The sequence below is a fragment of the Orycteropus afer genome, unplaced genomic scaffold, assembly GCF_000298275.1.
Source record: "Orycteropus afer afer isolate SDZICR_OR568_19922 unplaced genomic scaffold, OryAfe1.0 scaffold00001, whole genome shotgun sequence".
NCBI lineage: Eukaryota > Metazoa > Chordata > Mammalia > Tubulidentata > Orycteropodidae > Orycteropus > Orycteropus afer.
The window spans coordinates 35887340-35904820 of record NW_006921588.1 but is presented as its reverse complement, the minus strand read 5'-3'; the positions used below and the strand labels follow the sequence as shown (position 1 = coordinate 35904820).

Sequence of the window (17481 nt, the reverse complement as noted above, 5' to 3'; positions counted from 1 at the left end):
AGCAGTCAAGTGCCTTAGGCACTATGCTACCAGAGCTGCGGTGTAATTGCCTCCATGGTAGAATCTGCTGTGTGAGCAGCTAATTAGTTGAAGGGGAGTTGCCTTTAGGGTGTGGCCTGCTTCTAGTATATATGCAGAAGCTGGGGGAAAGGTTTCTAGATTTTGCTCATTTTGGGATCCTGTATTTGGACTGTCATCATCCCTAGTTCCTAGACTTGAACCAGTGGCCTTTTGTGTTGACTACTGATATTGGGATTGTTGCCTTTGCAGCCTGTGAGCCAACAATCTGCCATTTTGCCTGTCGATCTTGCATTCATCAGCCTCAGCAGCTAGCAGCTGCTTGAGTCAGGAGAAACCTCTAGCTTGCTCCAGTGGGCCTGGCAGGCAGAGCTGAAGCCCAAGGTTGAGGGGCCTCCTCCAAGCCTCTAGAGCCAGCGTTCTGAACCCAGACTTCTCGTCTAGTCTTCCCCTGGAGCCAGCACTCTGAGCTCGGACTCCTAGTAGGGGAATATTTTCTGTTTGTTAAAGCCATCCACTTGTGGTATTTCTGTTATAGCAGTACCAGAGAACTAAGACACTCATCAAGCTCCTGAATCTCTTTTGGTATACATCACCTCATTTTTACAACAGTAACTACGCCATTGTTGAGGGGGTCAATTGAGATAATACATGCAAATCATGTATTACCATAATATCCAGTGCATGGCAAATGTGTAATAAATTGGGAGCTCTGGTGGTGTAATGCCTATGGCATTTGATTGCTAACAAGAAGGCTGGCAGTTCAAACCCACCAGCCACTCCTCAAAAGGAAGACTGGGCAATCTACTTCCGTAGAGATACAATGACCACAATCATGGTTCAGATAGCAGGTAAAACAAGATCTGAACCAGCATTTGATCTCTCCTCTCTACTAGTCATTCTGTGCATCACTGCTAGATTAAATTTTTACTAAAGCTTGATTTCATACTCTAGACAAATCTGTTCTGAAGTTAGGCATACAAAGCAGTTTCTTCCTAGCTATCAGACCATGTTCAAATAATGTAACTTGCCTGAGAGGTTAAATGGAGATTCTTATTTCTTGTAGGTCTATCATAAACTTGACAAGGTTACATATGTGAAGGACTTTATATGCAGCTTCAGACACATCATCAGGTCTTAATGGCAATGTTTTGCTTATATGTCGTTCCTTCCTTAAAACACCTCAAAGTCACATCAGCTCATACTGAAAAAAAAGTGTCTAAAATGGCATCTTATATCTGTTCTCAAGCAGACTGAAACTTCATCTCCTATTATCTCTCTCCTCACATCTTCAGCTCCATCTAAACTGGATTGCTACTCCTTAAATATATGCTCTAAAAATATTTATTTATTTATCAATGACATGCATTTTTCACACAGTTCTTTTCCCCTGCATGTGGATAATCCATCCTTCTCCTACCCAGTTGGCAGATGTCATCCTACCCATCTTCCAAGGTCTGCTCCATTGTCACGTATTTCATGAAACATTCTAGAATATCCTCAACTGGATCTAGTTTTTTTCTGATGGCCCATGTACGTTTTTAGCTATTGTTAAACTTTGCTACTGTACTTATCACTATCATAGATATTTGGGGATACAGAATAACAGAGGAACTAAAAGAATAGACCACAGAAACAGGATTTATGACATCAACTACTGATTCCATCACTTACTAGATGCATAATCTTAGGTAAATTGCTTACCCTCTTTGTGCCGTCATTTCCTCATTTGTAAAACAGAGTTGAATATAAAATACCTCTCATGGTTAAGATTAATAAAATGAAAATCTCAACAGATATTCTCTCTACCCTACAGTGCCAGGTCTCAGAATGGAATAAAGTATTAAAATCTGTTTTGAATAAAATAATTACTGCATTGATTTTTCTCAAATATGTAAGTCTCTATAGGGAATATTGGAGAAAAGCTAAATGGTTGATATATTATTTAAAAATAATCATAAATTTGGAAATATTTATTTTCTGAGTAAATTATAGTAAGATTAAGCATATCTGTAGTGGTATATTAATCAATTATTTCAAGAACAAATAAATCTAATGAGACTAATTAATAATCGATCTCAAATTAAATGCCAAATTATATTTTCACAAAACATAAATGTTCCTTTCTTTTTAGCACGATGAAGAAAGACTTGAAATACTTATCTTCTTTTTCTGTTGGTTGAAATTATCAATGATGACACCAATGAACAGGTTCAAAGTGAAGAATGATCCAAAGATGATAAAGATGACAAAATACATATACATGTAGAGGCTGTATTCATACTTGGGCTGCTTGTCTACCTATAAAGTTAGCAGAAGTTACCAGTATGTTGACAATAGCAGTTATTATTTTCTTTTAATTTGGTTTGATATGGTGATCCAAAGAGTGCTATCCTTGGTAAATTTTAGTACTTCAGAGGCTCAACATAATCTTTCTTCAAAATCTATTCAATATGCAACAAGAATATTGATTCCAGTAAGATGGCAGAATAGTCAGACAAACATAGACCTTCTTCAACAAACAAAAGAGGAACCAATTAACACAGATACACAAGATAAGATTTGAAAGGAAGGATACAGAAGTGGACTAAACTTTAATTAGTAGAATAATCTGCATGAAGACACTGAAAAAGGAGACATATGGAGCTGCTAACTGTCAGCGATCCTGATCGCACTGGCAGTTTGGATATTCCCAAATGGTATTAGAATTTAAGAATTAACCTAAAAATTGGCCCTGCTAGGCAGGGATTGCATGGAAGACTGCACTGGTAGCTGGAGAATAAAAGGGGAAACAGCGAAGAAAGAGACAAACTGAGCTATGGACTTTTGGCTGTTGGTAGGGCACAGCCATTTTGAATGTTTACTAGCAGTTCGACCATTTTGTATATTTAAAGTGACAGTGTTCTTTCAGATTCCAGGGACCTAAGAATAGGCTCCACTTGCTGGGGACAGCAAGGACATACCAGACACTGAGGTCTGGAAAGATGTGATATTCCCCTTGATACTCTTACACCTCACATCCTCTTGATAAATGGAGATGTGGTTGCACCTCACTGCCACCCACCTTCTGGGCCAGCAGGAATTCCATCCCAGCCTGTGGCTCTGACAGAGACTGGGGTGCCCTGCCCTGCCTGCCCAGATTTTTTTTCTAATTACTTTATTTTTTTCTTTTTCTTTTTCCTTTCATTTTATTATTATTCTTTCTTCTTCCTGTCTCAGGTTCCAGTTTTTGGCTTTTTCTCTCTTCCCTTTTCCTGGCTCACATTTTTTTTCTGTCTTGTGGTTCTCCTTATTCCTTGTGTCCATTTTGCATTTTTCTCATTTTTTTTTTCCTTTTAATTGTGATTTGGGTGAAAGTTTACAGAGCAAATTCACTTTCCATACAGCATCTCATATACACTTTATCTCATGACATTGACTACAATTTACCACAATGCAACAGTTCCCCCCCCACTTCCTCCCCATAGTTACCTCTTCCCTGTGTCCTTCCCTCCATGCACTCCTGAGCTGTCTCCCTGTGCATTTTTTCCTTCACTATTCTCCTTCTCTACCTCTTTTCTCTTTTTCCCCCCTCCTCAGATATTGTGGGTTTTTTTTTTCCTTTCCTATTCATATTTCTTTTGTCTTTTAAAAGTATTTATACAAATATTTTCTCTAATTTATTGCCTTTCCTCTTTTTTTCTCTCCTTTTTTTCTTTTTGGTGATTGTTCCTGTGTGTTTATGTGGTACTTTTTGTCCTCTTGCCTTTACTTTTTTGATGGTTTTTCAACAACCTCACAATGTCTCGGAGAAAACAAACCATTACAGTCCACACAAAGAAGCAAGATAAAGGAGTAGGATACAGACCCAGAACACATGCCTGAGGAAGAAGCAGCATTGGAACTCCCTAATAAGGAATTTAAAAAAATTATATTTATGTACCTTCAGTGGATTCAATGGATCAAGGAAAACACTGACACAATTAAGGAAAACACAGATGAAATTGTAGAACAATTTTGGAAGAAAATGCAAGAACAAAATGACAAAATACATGAAAAATTATAAATGATATAAAATCTACAGATAGAAGTCCAGAAGGTTAATACTAAATTTTCAGAAATAGATAACATATTGAAAGGGCAAAGGAGTAGAATCGATGCAATGGAAGACAGAATTAATGAGACTGAAGACAAATACCTCAATACTTATTTGGAAAAGGATCAATCAGAAAAAAAAGATCAAAACAAAATGAAGAAAGCCTAAGATCCATGTAGGATACCATCAAAAGGAATAACCTACATGTATTTGGAATTCCAGAACAGGAAGAGAAAAATAAAGCCACAGAGACAATTGTCCAAGATTTGTTGGTAGAGAACCTCCCTGATATGATGAAAGATAAGAATATATCCATTCATGAAGTCAATGAACTCCAAACAGGATAGACCCCAAAAGAAAATCACCAAGACATATCATCTTTAAACTCACTAAAACCAAAGACAAAGAAAGAATCCTGAAAGCTGCATGAGAAAAACAAAAAGTTACCTACAAGGGCAACCAAGAAATCTTAGCTCAGATTTCTCAGCAGAAACCATGCAGGTGAGAAGGCAATGGGATGGTATATACATAAAACCCTGAAAGAGAAAAATTTCCAACCAAGAGTTATAGACCCAGAAAAATTTTCCCTCAATATGCTGATGAAATTAGGAGATTTTTAGATAAGTAGAAATTAAGAGAATTTGTTAAAAGTGGACCAACCTTACAAGAAATACTAAAGGGAGGCCTTTTGCAGAGAACCAGTAACAGCAAACATCAACTGACCATTTATACACATGATGATATAACACAGACACAACCCAGTTATGGAAGTATCCAAAGTAAAATAAGCTTATAAGATTGTAAACAGGGAACCAGAGACATCAATTGGTAAATGAGGACAACTATAAATCAAAATGAGGGGAAAAATAGTGTAGTTACAAAACTTCTAAATGGTGAGGAAGTCAATAAAGTTGCAAGATAGACTGGACTGTTCTAAACTCAGGAAGAAAATTATAAATCACAGTGTAACCTCAAAGAAAAATGATGAACTTCACATCACATTAAAAAAGAGGGCAAGCACAATATTTAGCAAATACTAAAACAACAGCAATGAAGGAAGTGGTAACATGATTCATAAACAAAATGAGCTCAGCATAGAAAATTATACAGAACAAAGAAACCAAGAACACCATGAGAAAACACAAAACAAAATGACAGCAACAAATTCATACTTGTCAATAATTACACTGAATGTCAATGGATTAAATACACCACTCAAGAGATGGAGAGTTGCAGAATGGATAAGAAAACATAACCCATCAATATGCTGTCTACAAGTGACACACCTTAGAGACAAAAATAAAAATAGACTAAAAATCAAAGGATGGAAAAAGATATATCAAGCAAATGGCAACCAAAAAATAGAGCAGGAGTAGAAATATCATTTCTGATAAAATTGACTTTAAGACAAAAACCACCATAAGAGACAAGGAAGGACGTTATATAATAATTAAAGGATCAATCAAACAAGAAGACATAACCATAATAAATATCTATGGACCCAATGAAACAGCTCCAAAATACATAAATCAGACTTTAACAGAATTGAAAAGAAAAGTAGATGACTCCACAGACATAGTAGGAGATTTTAATACACCACTTTCAATGAAAGACGTAACAACTGGAAAGAAACTCAATGAAGATGCAGAAGAACTAAACAATACAATCCACCAACTTGACCTTATAGACATCTATAGAGCGCTTCAACCAATAGCAACACAATATGCATTCTTTTCGTGCACATGGAACATTCTTCATGATACACCATATTTTAGGCCATAAAAAGGCTTTAATAAATTTACAAACATTGAAGTACTGCAAAGCATCTTCTCAGATCACAATGCTATAAAATTAGAAAACAATAGGAAGATCAATGGAAAAAGAGCAAACACGTGGACACTGAACAACACCTTCCTTAAGTATGACTGGGTAATATAAAAAAAAAATGAAATAAATTCCTTGAATCAAAGGAAAATGAAAACCCAACATACCAAAATCTTTGGGACACAATAAAAGCAGTGGTGAGTGGGTAATTTGTAGCAATTAATGCACACATCCAAACAGAAAAAAGAGCCAAAATCATCAGTTTAAACCAACATCTCCAACAATTAGAAAAAGAACAACAAAAAACCCTACAGTCACCAGAAGAAAGGGAATAAGAAAAATTCAAGCAGAAATCAATAAAACAGACAATAGAAAAAAAAAAAAAGACTAGAAGGTGGTTTTTTGAACACATTAATAAAATTGATAAACCACTGGCAAATTTAACAAAGGAAAAGAAGGAGAGAATACAAATAACATAATAAGAAACAAAGTGGTTGACATCATAACAGAAACAACTGAAATAAAAGGATAATATCAGGATACTATGAAGAACTATACTCCAACAAATTTGAACATCTTGAAGAAATGGACAGATTTCTAGAAACACAGTACTTACCTAAACTGGCATGGACTGAGGTGGAAAAGTTGAACAAACACATAACAAAAGAAGAAATTGAACAGGTCATAAAAAAATTACCAACAAAAAAAAGTCCTGGCCCAGACAGTTTCCCTGGAGAATTCTACCAAGCATTCGGAGAAGAACTGACACAAATCCTACTCAAATTATTACAGAACACAGAAAAGGATGGAATCCTCTGAATCTCATTTTATGAAGCAAGTATAACCTTGATACCAAAACTAGGCAAAGATATCACTATAGACCAATATCCCTCATGAATATAGATGCAAAAATTTTCAGCAAAGTCCTAGCCAATAGACTCCAACAACATATCCAAAAAATAATACATCATGACCAATGGGGTTTATATCAGTTATGCAAGGATGGAAACAATCAACATCATCTACCACACAAATAAAACAAAGGAAAGAACAACATGATCATATCAGTTGATGCAGAAAAGGCATTTGATAAAATACAACACCCATTCCTGATAAAAACTCTTATCAAATTAGGAATAGAAGGGATATTCCTCAATATAATAAAAGGTATATATGCAAAACCAACAGCCAACATTATTCTCAATGGAGAGAGACTGAAACCATTCCCGTTGTGAACAGGAACCAGACAAGGATGCCCTCTCTCACCATTTCTATTGAACATTGTATTGGAAGTCCTAGACAGGACAATAAGGCAAGGAAGGGAAATCAAAGGCATCTAAATTGGTAAGAAAAAAGTCAAACTATCCCTGCTTGCTGATGATATGATCTTATACCTAGAAAACCCAAGAGACTCAGCAAAAACACTTCTGGAACTAATTGAGAGATTTAGCATAGTGGCAGGACACAAGGTCAACATCCAAAAATCAGTTGGATTCCTCTTCGCCAGCAAAGAGATTGCTGAAAAAGAAATAAGGAAATCAATACCAATTACAATCCACCCACTGCTATGAAGTCAGATCTGACTCATAGCAACCCCTCCTTAGGTTTCCAAGGTGGTATCACTACGGAAGTTGATTTCCCAACCTTCCTTCTGATTAGCAGTCACATGCCTTAGGCACTATGCCACCAGAGCTCCTCCATTTAAAATAACTACCATAAAAAGGATGCCATGCTGAAGGCACTAACTTGGCTATGCCAAGAGATTTGGATGATAGCTACCTGGCCAACTGACAGGAGGAGATCCATATTTGTACCCATTCCAAAGAAAGGTGATCCCAAAGAATGTGGAAATTATTGAAAAATATCATTGATATCACACAGAAGTAAAATCTTACTGAAGATAATTAAAAAATGGTTGCAGCAGTATGTTAACAAAGAACTTCCAGAAATGCAAGCTGATTCATAAGGGCATGTGGAGCAAGGGATATTATAGTTGATGTCATATGGGTCTTGGCTCAAAGCAAAGAATACTAGCAAGCTGCTTGCTTGTGTTTTATTGACTACGCAAAGGCATTCAATTGTGGATCATAACAAATTGTGGATAAGATTGAGAAGAATGGGAATTCCAGAACACTTGATTGTACATATGAGGTACCTGTACATAGACCAGGAGGCTGTTGTTTGAACAGAACAAGGGAAATTTATATGTTTTAAAATCAGGAAGGGAATGTGTCAGGGTTGTGTCCTCTCCCCATATTTATTCAATCTGTATGCTGAGCAAATAATCTGAGAAGCTGGACTATATGAAGAAGAATGTGGTATGAGGATTGGAGGAAGGCTCATTAACAACCTGAGATACGCAGATGACACAACTTTACTTGCTGAAAGTGAGGATAACTTGAAGCACTTACTGATGAAGATTGGAGGCTACAGTCTGCAGTATGGATTATACCTCAATATAAAGAAAACAAAAATCCCCACAACTGGACCAATAAGCAGCATCATGATAAATGGAGAAATGATTGACGTTGTCAAAGACTTCATACTGCTTGGTTCTGCAATCATCACCAATGGAAGCAGCAATTAAGACATAAGAAGATGTATTGCATTGGACAAATCTGTTGCAAAAGACCTCCTTCAGGTGATTAAGAGGAAAGATATCTCCTTGAAGACTAAGGTGTGCCTAACCTAAGCCACGGTATTTTCAATCGCCTCATATGCATGCAAGAGCTGGAAAATCAATTTGGAAGACTGAAGAAGAGTTGATGCTTTTGAGTTGTGGTGTTGGTGAAGAATGCTGAAAGTACCTTAGACTGCTAAAAGAACTAACAAATCTGTCCTGGAAGAAGTGCAGCCAGAATGCTTCTTGGAAGCCAGAATGGCCAGACTTCATCTGACCTACTTTTGTCATGTTGTCAGAAGAACCATTCTCTGGAGAAGGATGTCCTGCTTGGTAAAGTGGAGGGTCAATGAAAAAAGGGTAAGGCCCTGAACAAGATAGATTGACACAGTGGCTGCAGCGATGGGCTCAAGTATGGCAAGGATAATGAGGCAGGCACCCGACCAGGCATGTTTTGTTCTGTTGTACATAAGGTTGCTATGAGTTGGAGATGACTCAACGGCACATAACAACGACCGGAAAACAAAATACTTTGGAATAAATCTTAACAGGGACACAAAAGACATGTACAAAGAAAACTATAAAAGACTATTGCAAGAAACCAAAAGAGATCTACATAAATGGAAGAACATCCCATGCTCATGGACAGGAAGATTGAACACTGTGAAAATGTCAGTTCTACCCACAGCAATCTATATACTCAATGCAAACCCAATCCAGATCCCATCAACATTCTTTAAGGATATGGAAAAACCAATCATTATATGGAAAGGAAGGAGACCTCAGATAAGCAAAGCAGTATTGAAGAAGAAGAACAAAGTAGGAGGTCTCACATTCCCCAATCTCAAACCTACTATTTAGCTACAGTAGTCCAAACAGTTTGGTATTGGTATGATGACAGACATATAGACCAATGGAATAGAATTGAGAACCCAGAAATAGATCCATCAACCTACGGTCAGCTGATCTTTGACAAAGGGCTGAAATCCATTAAATGGGGGAAGAGATTGTCTGTTTAACAAAAAGTGCTGGCAAAACTGGATATCCATTTGCAGACAAATGAAACAAGATCTGTACCTCACACCATACACAAAAACTAACTCCAGGTGGATCAAAGACTTAAATGTGAAACCTAAAACTATAAAGTTCCTCAAGGAAAAACTGGGCGAAAATTTAGGGGCCCTAATATATGGCATAAATAGACTATCAAGCATAACCCAAAATGCACAAGTTGAAGAAGATCAACTAGATAAATGGGACCTTCTAAAAATTAAATTTTTATGTACTTCCAAAGACTTCTCCAAAAGATTAAAAAGAGAACTTACAAATTAGGAAAAAAATATTTGGCAATGACGTATCTGACAAGGGAGCGCTCTCTAAAATTTATAGAAACTCCAACACCTCAATAACAAAAAGACAAATAATCCAATTAAAAAATAGGCAGAAGACATGAATAGACACTTCCCCAAAGAGGATATTCAGGCAGCCAACAAACATATGAAGAAATGCTTATGATCATTAGCCATTAGATGTTTTATCAAAACAGTAATGAAATACCGTCTTGCCCCAGCATTAGTAGCAAAGTTCAACAAAACAGAAAATAAAAAATGCTGGTGAGGATGCGGAGAGATTGGGACTCTCATATACTGCTGGTGGGACTGTAAAATGATACAACCACTGTGGAAAGCAGAATGGCGCTTCCTTAAAAAGTTGGAATTAGAAATATCATTTGACCCAGCCATTCCATTATGTTCTGGTTACCCAGTGCCGCTCTGATAAGAATATACCACATGGGATGGCCTTAACAAACAGGAGTTTATTCTTACAATCTGGAGGCTTTAAGTCCAAGTTCAAAGTGCCAGGTTCTAGGGGCTGGGTGAAAGCCCCTCAACCTTGGGGGTTAGCTCTGCCTCCTGCTCCTGGACCACTGGAGCTAGAGGCGTTTCTTCACTTAGACAGCTGCTGGCTGCTGAGGCTGAAACACTCAATCAAGGTTGACAAGTAAAAAGGCACAGTCCCGATGTTACCAAAACACACAGCAGGCCATTAATTCAAGTCCATTGTAAGTCCCAAGGTCAGCAGAGCATGGCAGGCTGCTCAACAAAGACATGGCTACATGCAGGGTCCAAGTGTGTTATAAGCTAGAAACCATTCTTAAAGCTTCTCCTTATATATACAGGAAGCACATCATATCCCAAAGGCAGCTACTCAGCTGCTGTGGTAGATCCCATCATTGAGTTGATTGCCAGTCTCATCATAGGGAATATCACCAGCTGCCCAGCCACTCAACTAGGCCCAGCCAAGTTGACACACTAACATGACTACCACACATTACTAGGTATATATATCCTAAAGAAGTGAGAGCCAGGACAAGAACAGATATATGTACACCCATGTTCATTGCAGCACTATTTACAATAGCAAAAAGAAGGAAACAACCTAGGTGCCAATCAACAGAATGGATAACTGAACTATGGTGCATACACAAAATGGAATACTATGCAACCCTAAAGAATAACCTAGAATCTGCAAAACACCACAAAATGTGGATGAACTTGGAGGACATTATGCTGAGTGAAATAAGTCAATCACAGAAGGGCAAATATTGTTATTAGTCCACTGTTGTGAAAAATGAAGGAAAGGTTTATATATGGAAGGAAACTTTCTTTGTTGGTTACCAGGAGTAGGAGGGGAAGGGAGAGAACACTGTTCTAGATAGTTAGAGACAAGAATTGATTTGGGTGAAGAGAAGGGCAATGTATCAAATGTATGTGATCAACACAGTGGCACTGAGGAAGAGGAAGACATAGAGAGATACATGGGAGATACAGACAACAAAGAAGAACCTTTCTGGACATTCAGTACAGCATTGTCAGTGATGGCAAACATTGATCTAGGGTGGACAGATGCGTGGACAGGCTGAACAATCAAGTTTGTTTACGCAGAGGGGAATGTGCTCGTAGACTATGTGTAGGGTTGGCAGACAATGTATGTAGAAGCACATCTGTATGTTCTGTAAGAAGGTCCAGGTATATAGCAGAGCTGACAAGGAAAAAGGTTGTGGTGACTTTTTGGCCACAGCCAGCTACCTGGAGGGAGGAAGCAGTTGGACCGATGGCTCATGACCATAGTCACAGGGGACATCAAACTCAATTGGCATAACATACTACACAAAACATTGTTCCATATCCTATTTTGGTGAGTAGTGACTGGGATCTTACAAGTTTGCCAGTGGTCAACTAGATGCAATGATGGGTCTTTCCTCATCCAGAGCAAAGAAGAATGAAGAAAGCCAAAGACACATGGAAACAATTAGTCCAAGGGACTGGTACACGATGCGATCCTCAGCCCATATGTCTATGAACCTGGAAGAACCAGATGGTGCCTGGCTACCACTGTCAACCACTCCGAGGGGGATCTATATAGGAGATCCTGGATAGTGGGAGGACAATGTGGAACAAAACACAAAATCATAAAAAAAAAAAAAAGAAAAAAGGACCAGGTTTGCTGGTCTGATAGGGCCTAGTGAAACTCCTGAGACTATAGCTCCTAACTGCCCTTTAGGTCTGGAATTGAACCCACTCCTGTGGCTTCCAGCCAAACAAAAGACAGGCATATGAGCTGAACGTTTACATTAGGTAGATACACTCTTTGGATAGAACAATTGTGGGAGACTAAAAGGGCTGTGTATGCACAGGGAGACAGTTCAGGGGGCAGGAGTGCATGGGAGGGAAGGACAAAGGGAAGAGGTAACTCTGGGGAGGAAGGGGAAAGAGAGCTGTTACATTGTGGGAAATTGCAGTCAATGTCATAATATAAAATGTGTATGAACTGCTGTATGGAAAATGAATTTGTTTTGTAAACATTCACCCAAATCACAATAAAAATTGAAAACAAACCAACAAAACAAACTGAATTACCCTCTTACCAATACATAACAAGACTTACTACACCAAGTGTCTTAGGACAGATGATATTCATGGTGTGTGCAATGTAGCAAAACATTATGTAATGTATGAAACTGACACAATGCAGTACTTATCAGAAAGGGTTCACAGAGCACATAATTTTTCTTAAATTTAATGTGTGCTTACTATGTACATAAACATAATCTTCAAATGTCTATAAAGAGCCCAACTATCTATAGTACTTGCTCTCATATTGGTTGGAAAATTCAATAACTAAATAAATTTCCAGAAGAAACTATAAAAGAGATGATATTATATTTGTACATATTTGCTGATGTTCTTTCATTTGATTGCAGAAATGTCTTCACTGGATTTTTGAGACTAACCTGTCATCAGACTTTTTTTAGCATGGAATATATTTTACATAAACTTTCCCAAGGAACTTCAAAATATAAAAATAATACAAAAACTATGGGGAAAAAATTACTTTGTTTTTCTTTAAGTAAACTAATGTTTACTAAGCTTTTATTATTACTACTGCTCTACTTTCATTTTCTTGTTGGATTCTCACAATAGCCTGGTAAGGCAGGCATTTAATTATTTTCTTTTTACAGATAAATAAACGAAGGCTCATAGAAGCAAAGTAACTTCTTTGTAGTCAGCTGCAGTGCTGTAGTTGAGCCAGAATCTGCGTCAGTCTGGTTTCAAATGCTTCACTCTTAACCACTAAGCTACCCTCAGGTGTAAGTTCTTCATTGTTAGTATGTACCAAGCACTCCGAGGAGTAGTTTGAAAACACTAAACTAAACTAAGGAGCTTTTTTAAATCATAGGTTATAGCATTATGCTAAGACTTACATTAACAGAATCAACAGCTGCGTACATGATATCCATCCATCCTTTAAATGTTGCCTGTAAATATAACATTTGAGAATCTGAATGTGAAGTTCACACTGAAAACAGCCATAAATGTAGCTTAGTTTGTTTCATTTTATAGCATTTGTCAAGTAATATTGAATTAGTAAGCTTTGCTATATTTCAAAATACTAGTTTATTATAAAGATACTATATGTTAAAAAAAAGACACATTCCCAAGTCATATTCTAAATCTCAGTTCTAACTAATTATTTTTAAATTGTTACAATTGCCTATGAATTTTGCACATGTACTTTTTTGCTTCCAGAGGTGGAGGGGCAGTTTATGAATAAGACAGGTAACAAATTTTCTCTTTTTCTTAAGTGTTCTCTGTGCTGGTGGGATGTCCCTTCAAGTCCCTTATGGTATAAAACTGGCAGTCCAAAAAGTAAGTATTCATTTTTGGAGAAATATTCAGATGGTGCAATAGTGGTGGTCCAAATGACACCAAAAGGCCAATTATCGACTAATAATTCTTAGATGCAACAGAATATATGCTTCTTAACTCATGCTATAGGCACTTGTACTAAGAAAGAACAACTCTGCTTTTAAAATCTTGAAATACTTTAATATCCAGTTAACAGATTATGTAAGGAATTATATAACCTTCATCCAAACCAAAAAAACCAAACTCACTGCCGTCAAGTCAGATCTGACTCATAGCAACCCCTCCTTGGGTTTCTGAGGCAGTATCACTACAGAAGTAGATTGCCCAATCTTCCTTCCCAGGAGTAGCTGGTGGGTTTGAACCACCAGCCTTCTGGTTAGCAGTCAAATGCCTTAGGTACTATGCCACCAGAGCTCCTAACCGGTGTCCATTAAATTACCAAGCATTTTGAAAGGAGTCACTTACAACTTGAAGCAGAGACAGGTAACCAAGTCCGACATTATCAAAATTCACTTTCAGGTTTTTCCATCGCACATTTTGACTAACATTCATAAGGGCAAAACACTCGGAACGATTTTCGACTTCACTTGAGGGAATCCGTGACCCATCTGTAGTATTAACACACTCATAGAACTTGCCAGCAAACAAATTCACTCCCATGATGCTAAATATTAGCCAGAATATAAGACATACAAGTAGCACATTCATGATGGAAGGAATTGCTCCTATGAGTGCATTCACAACCACCTAGTGTTCAAAAAAAAAAAAAAGAAAAGAATGATTAGAATTAGTAAAACTGTTAAATGAGCTAAATAAACAAAACACAACACAGTATTAAGTGATCTAGAGCCAGCCTTAAATGTTTAAGACACCAAATCAACTGACATGTATGTATTGAATGCTTTACCTTCAGTAGTGTGCCAAGCAAGATAAAATGAAACATGACCCCTGCCACCAATGAATTTATAATCATTTGAGAACACATGATTAACACACAGTAAAACTATTAGCTGAAATACTGGACAGTGCTGAAAAAAATAGCTAAGATGATATGATAGATTACATAAGTGAAAAAAAAAGCAAAACAAAAACCTGATATTGGTAAGGTGAAGTCATAAAATCTGCACAATCTAGAAAAGACAGAAATTTATAAATACACATGGTAAAAAATAAATAAAATGTTCATGCTAGAAATTCATAATCCTAGAATTACCAGCAATAAATGTTCTCCCATCCAGAGCAACTACTAATGTATATTGGCTGGAATTTAGATTGGGCATTATTTAGTGGCATGAGCCCCTCAAATTTAGCTGCTTCTGCCAGTTGTGTAATATGTGAATTCAGTTCAGACTTTGGGCTTCTGTTTCCTCAACTGAAAAATGATGGCAATCTTTTCAGATATTTTTCTAATTCTAAAAATACTTTATATATAAGTCCTTAATTAAATGTTGGTAGTGCTAGCTTCAGATAAAACAAAAAAGAAAAAAAGAGTCACATTTTATCTTTAAAAGTTCACTTGTTTCTGCTTATTTTGCCTGTTATCGATCACTAGTGTCCCACATTACTCCAATATTCCTCCATGGCAACCACTTTGGTATTTATCATTCTTCAGAATTATCACATCTTTCAAAATTTACTTGTCATCTAACACATCAGCTCTAGTACACACTTGAGTGCAAATGTATTAAAGACTAATTCCTTATGTAAATAGCATTTTGCTCTCTCTTTTTTGTGATGTAGTAAATAGGCTCTTAAGGCACTTACAAATGGATAAATACCAGAGATCTCTGACTGCCTAGAAGATTATCTAGAGCAGGCATCAGCTAACATTTTCTTAAATATTTTTAGGCTTTGTGGGTCATTTGATTTCTGTTGCAACTACTCAATTCTGCCATTGTAGCCAAAGGTCCTACAAAAACAAATAGACAATGCTGTGTTCCAATTAAACCTCATTTATAAAAACAGGTAACCAGCCAGTTTGTTAATCCTTGGCCTATAGCAATGGTTATTACCTGGCCATCCATGGACCCCTAAAGGTTCCATGAAGGCATGAAGTTATATGAAAAATATAATGGTTGTATTTTCTTTTTGGAGAGATGATTCATACTTGCATCAGAGACTTAAAGTGTATGGGACTCAAAAGAAAGGAAAAGCAAGACTACAGAGTGAAGTTCAAATGAAGAGCCTGATCTATAAGGCTCTTGTTCGAGCATACCGTTTCATCCTCATTTCCTGCTACCCTCTCCATGATGCTACTTTCCTAGGCACAATGATCCTTCTAATCATTGCCCAGATATGGCTTGTGTGGTTAACTCTGCCTCTCTACCTTGCAGCATCTCAGCCTGGAATGCCTGCCTACTCTTTTTGTTCTGACTCAAATGCCACCTCTACCTAAAGCCCTCCCAGACTTCCCCAAGCAGCCATTCCCTCCTTGACGTTTGTAGCAGGTATCACAGTATAACTACTGCACACCTGCCTGTCTCTTCTGAGCAATCATCCTATTCATTGTTTGTCCATGAACATGGTCACTAGAATTCAGTGGTGGGTCAGTCATAAGTTTTGGATAGGTTATAACATTCTACTAGTGCTCAAAAAATGAAATTAATGTCAATGAATTTCAATACTGTCTTCCTGTATAAAATGACGTTTGTAATTTCTCATTTTTTATAATTCTCAATTCTTACGTGGAGTATTTCAGTATTATTTGTCAAAACAATCCTTGTACAATCATGATGTTCTTATATACTTGGGCCCCATTTTATACTGGATACATTAAGTTGTAGAGTTTACATTTATAATAGATTAGCTGGGATAACAAATATCTGCTAAACTGAAAGATCTCATTTTTTTTTTCCTTGAGGGAGTCTCTGGGTGGCTCAAATGGTTAAGCATCTGGCTACTAACTGAATGGATGGTGGTTCAAATCTACCCAGAGGTTCTTCAGAAGAAAGACCTGGTGATCTATTTCTGAAAAGTGACAGTTCCTGAAAATCCTATGGAACACAATTCTTATCAGACACACATGGGGTTGCCATGAATCAGATATGACTTGATAGCCTCTAGTTCTTTTTCCTTTTTTAACATTTTGAGAGCCTGTTAATTGCTGATTCACACCCTAGTTTTGACTCAGGAAGCCTGTGGTGGAATTTCAGTTTCCAGATGATACTTAGGCTTCTGGTGAGTGGACCACACTTTGGGATCACTGGGCTAGACTTATCTGCATGCTTAATTGCTCAGAAATTACCAGTGGAGAGGCAGTAGGTAAATAAATCACATACAATATAATACAGAAGGGTGCCTAGTTATGCCTGGAGGTAGACAGAAAAGACAGCTTTTAAATTGAGACCTATTGGATGGGTAGGTGATGGTCTCCTAGATAGACAGACGTAAGTAAGGACAGAGGGATGAATTCCACACAGAGGAAGCAATAAAGACATGACAGATCAGGTATAAATAAGGAGAACAGGAAATGTAAGGAGAACTGCAACAAATGAGGAGATAGACTATACAAATAAGGTCATGGTTCTACATGTGTTTTATGCAGGAATTGCTGGTTTCATACATTCCTTATTGTTACACTGCTAGCAGTCTTTGTCTATCTCACCTTGTTTACTTATGCTAATCTCTTTCTCAAACACTCTGTAGTCTAGTGCAAGTGAAGTAAACTCTCAGACACTTAGTTTTCTCCACTGTAACTTGAAAGTAATTCTAAGTTGAAAGTAATTGAAAGTAAT

General features: G+C 37.2%; 1 protein-coding gene across 1 annotated transcript in view; it reads right to left on the bottom strand.

Moving 5' to 3' along the window:
- SCN9A (sodium voltage-gated channel alpha subunit 9) overlaps positions 1 to 17481 on the bottom strand; it is a 119876-nt gene that overhangs the window by 9070 nt on the left and 93325 nt on the right. The window contains exons 21-23 of the mRNA XM_007947471.1: positions 14213 to 14494; positions 13303 to 13356; positions 2182 to 2319 (exon numbers count right to left, since the gene is read on the bottom strand). Coding sequence (XP_007945662.1) covers positions 2182 to 2319; positions 13303 to 13356; positions 14213 to 14494 — 474 coding nt within the window. The remainder of the gene's footprint in view (positions 1 to 2181; positions 2320 to 13302; positions 13357 to 14212; positions 14495 to 17481) is intronic.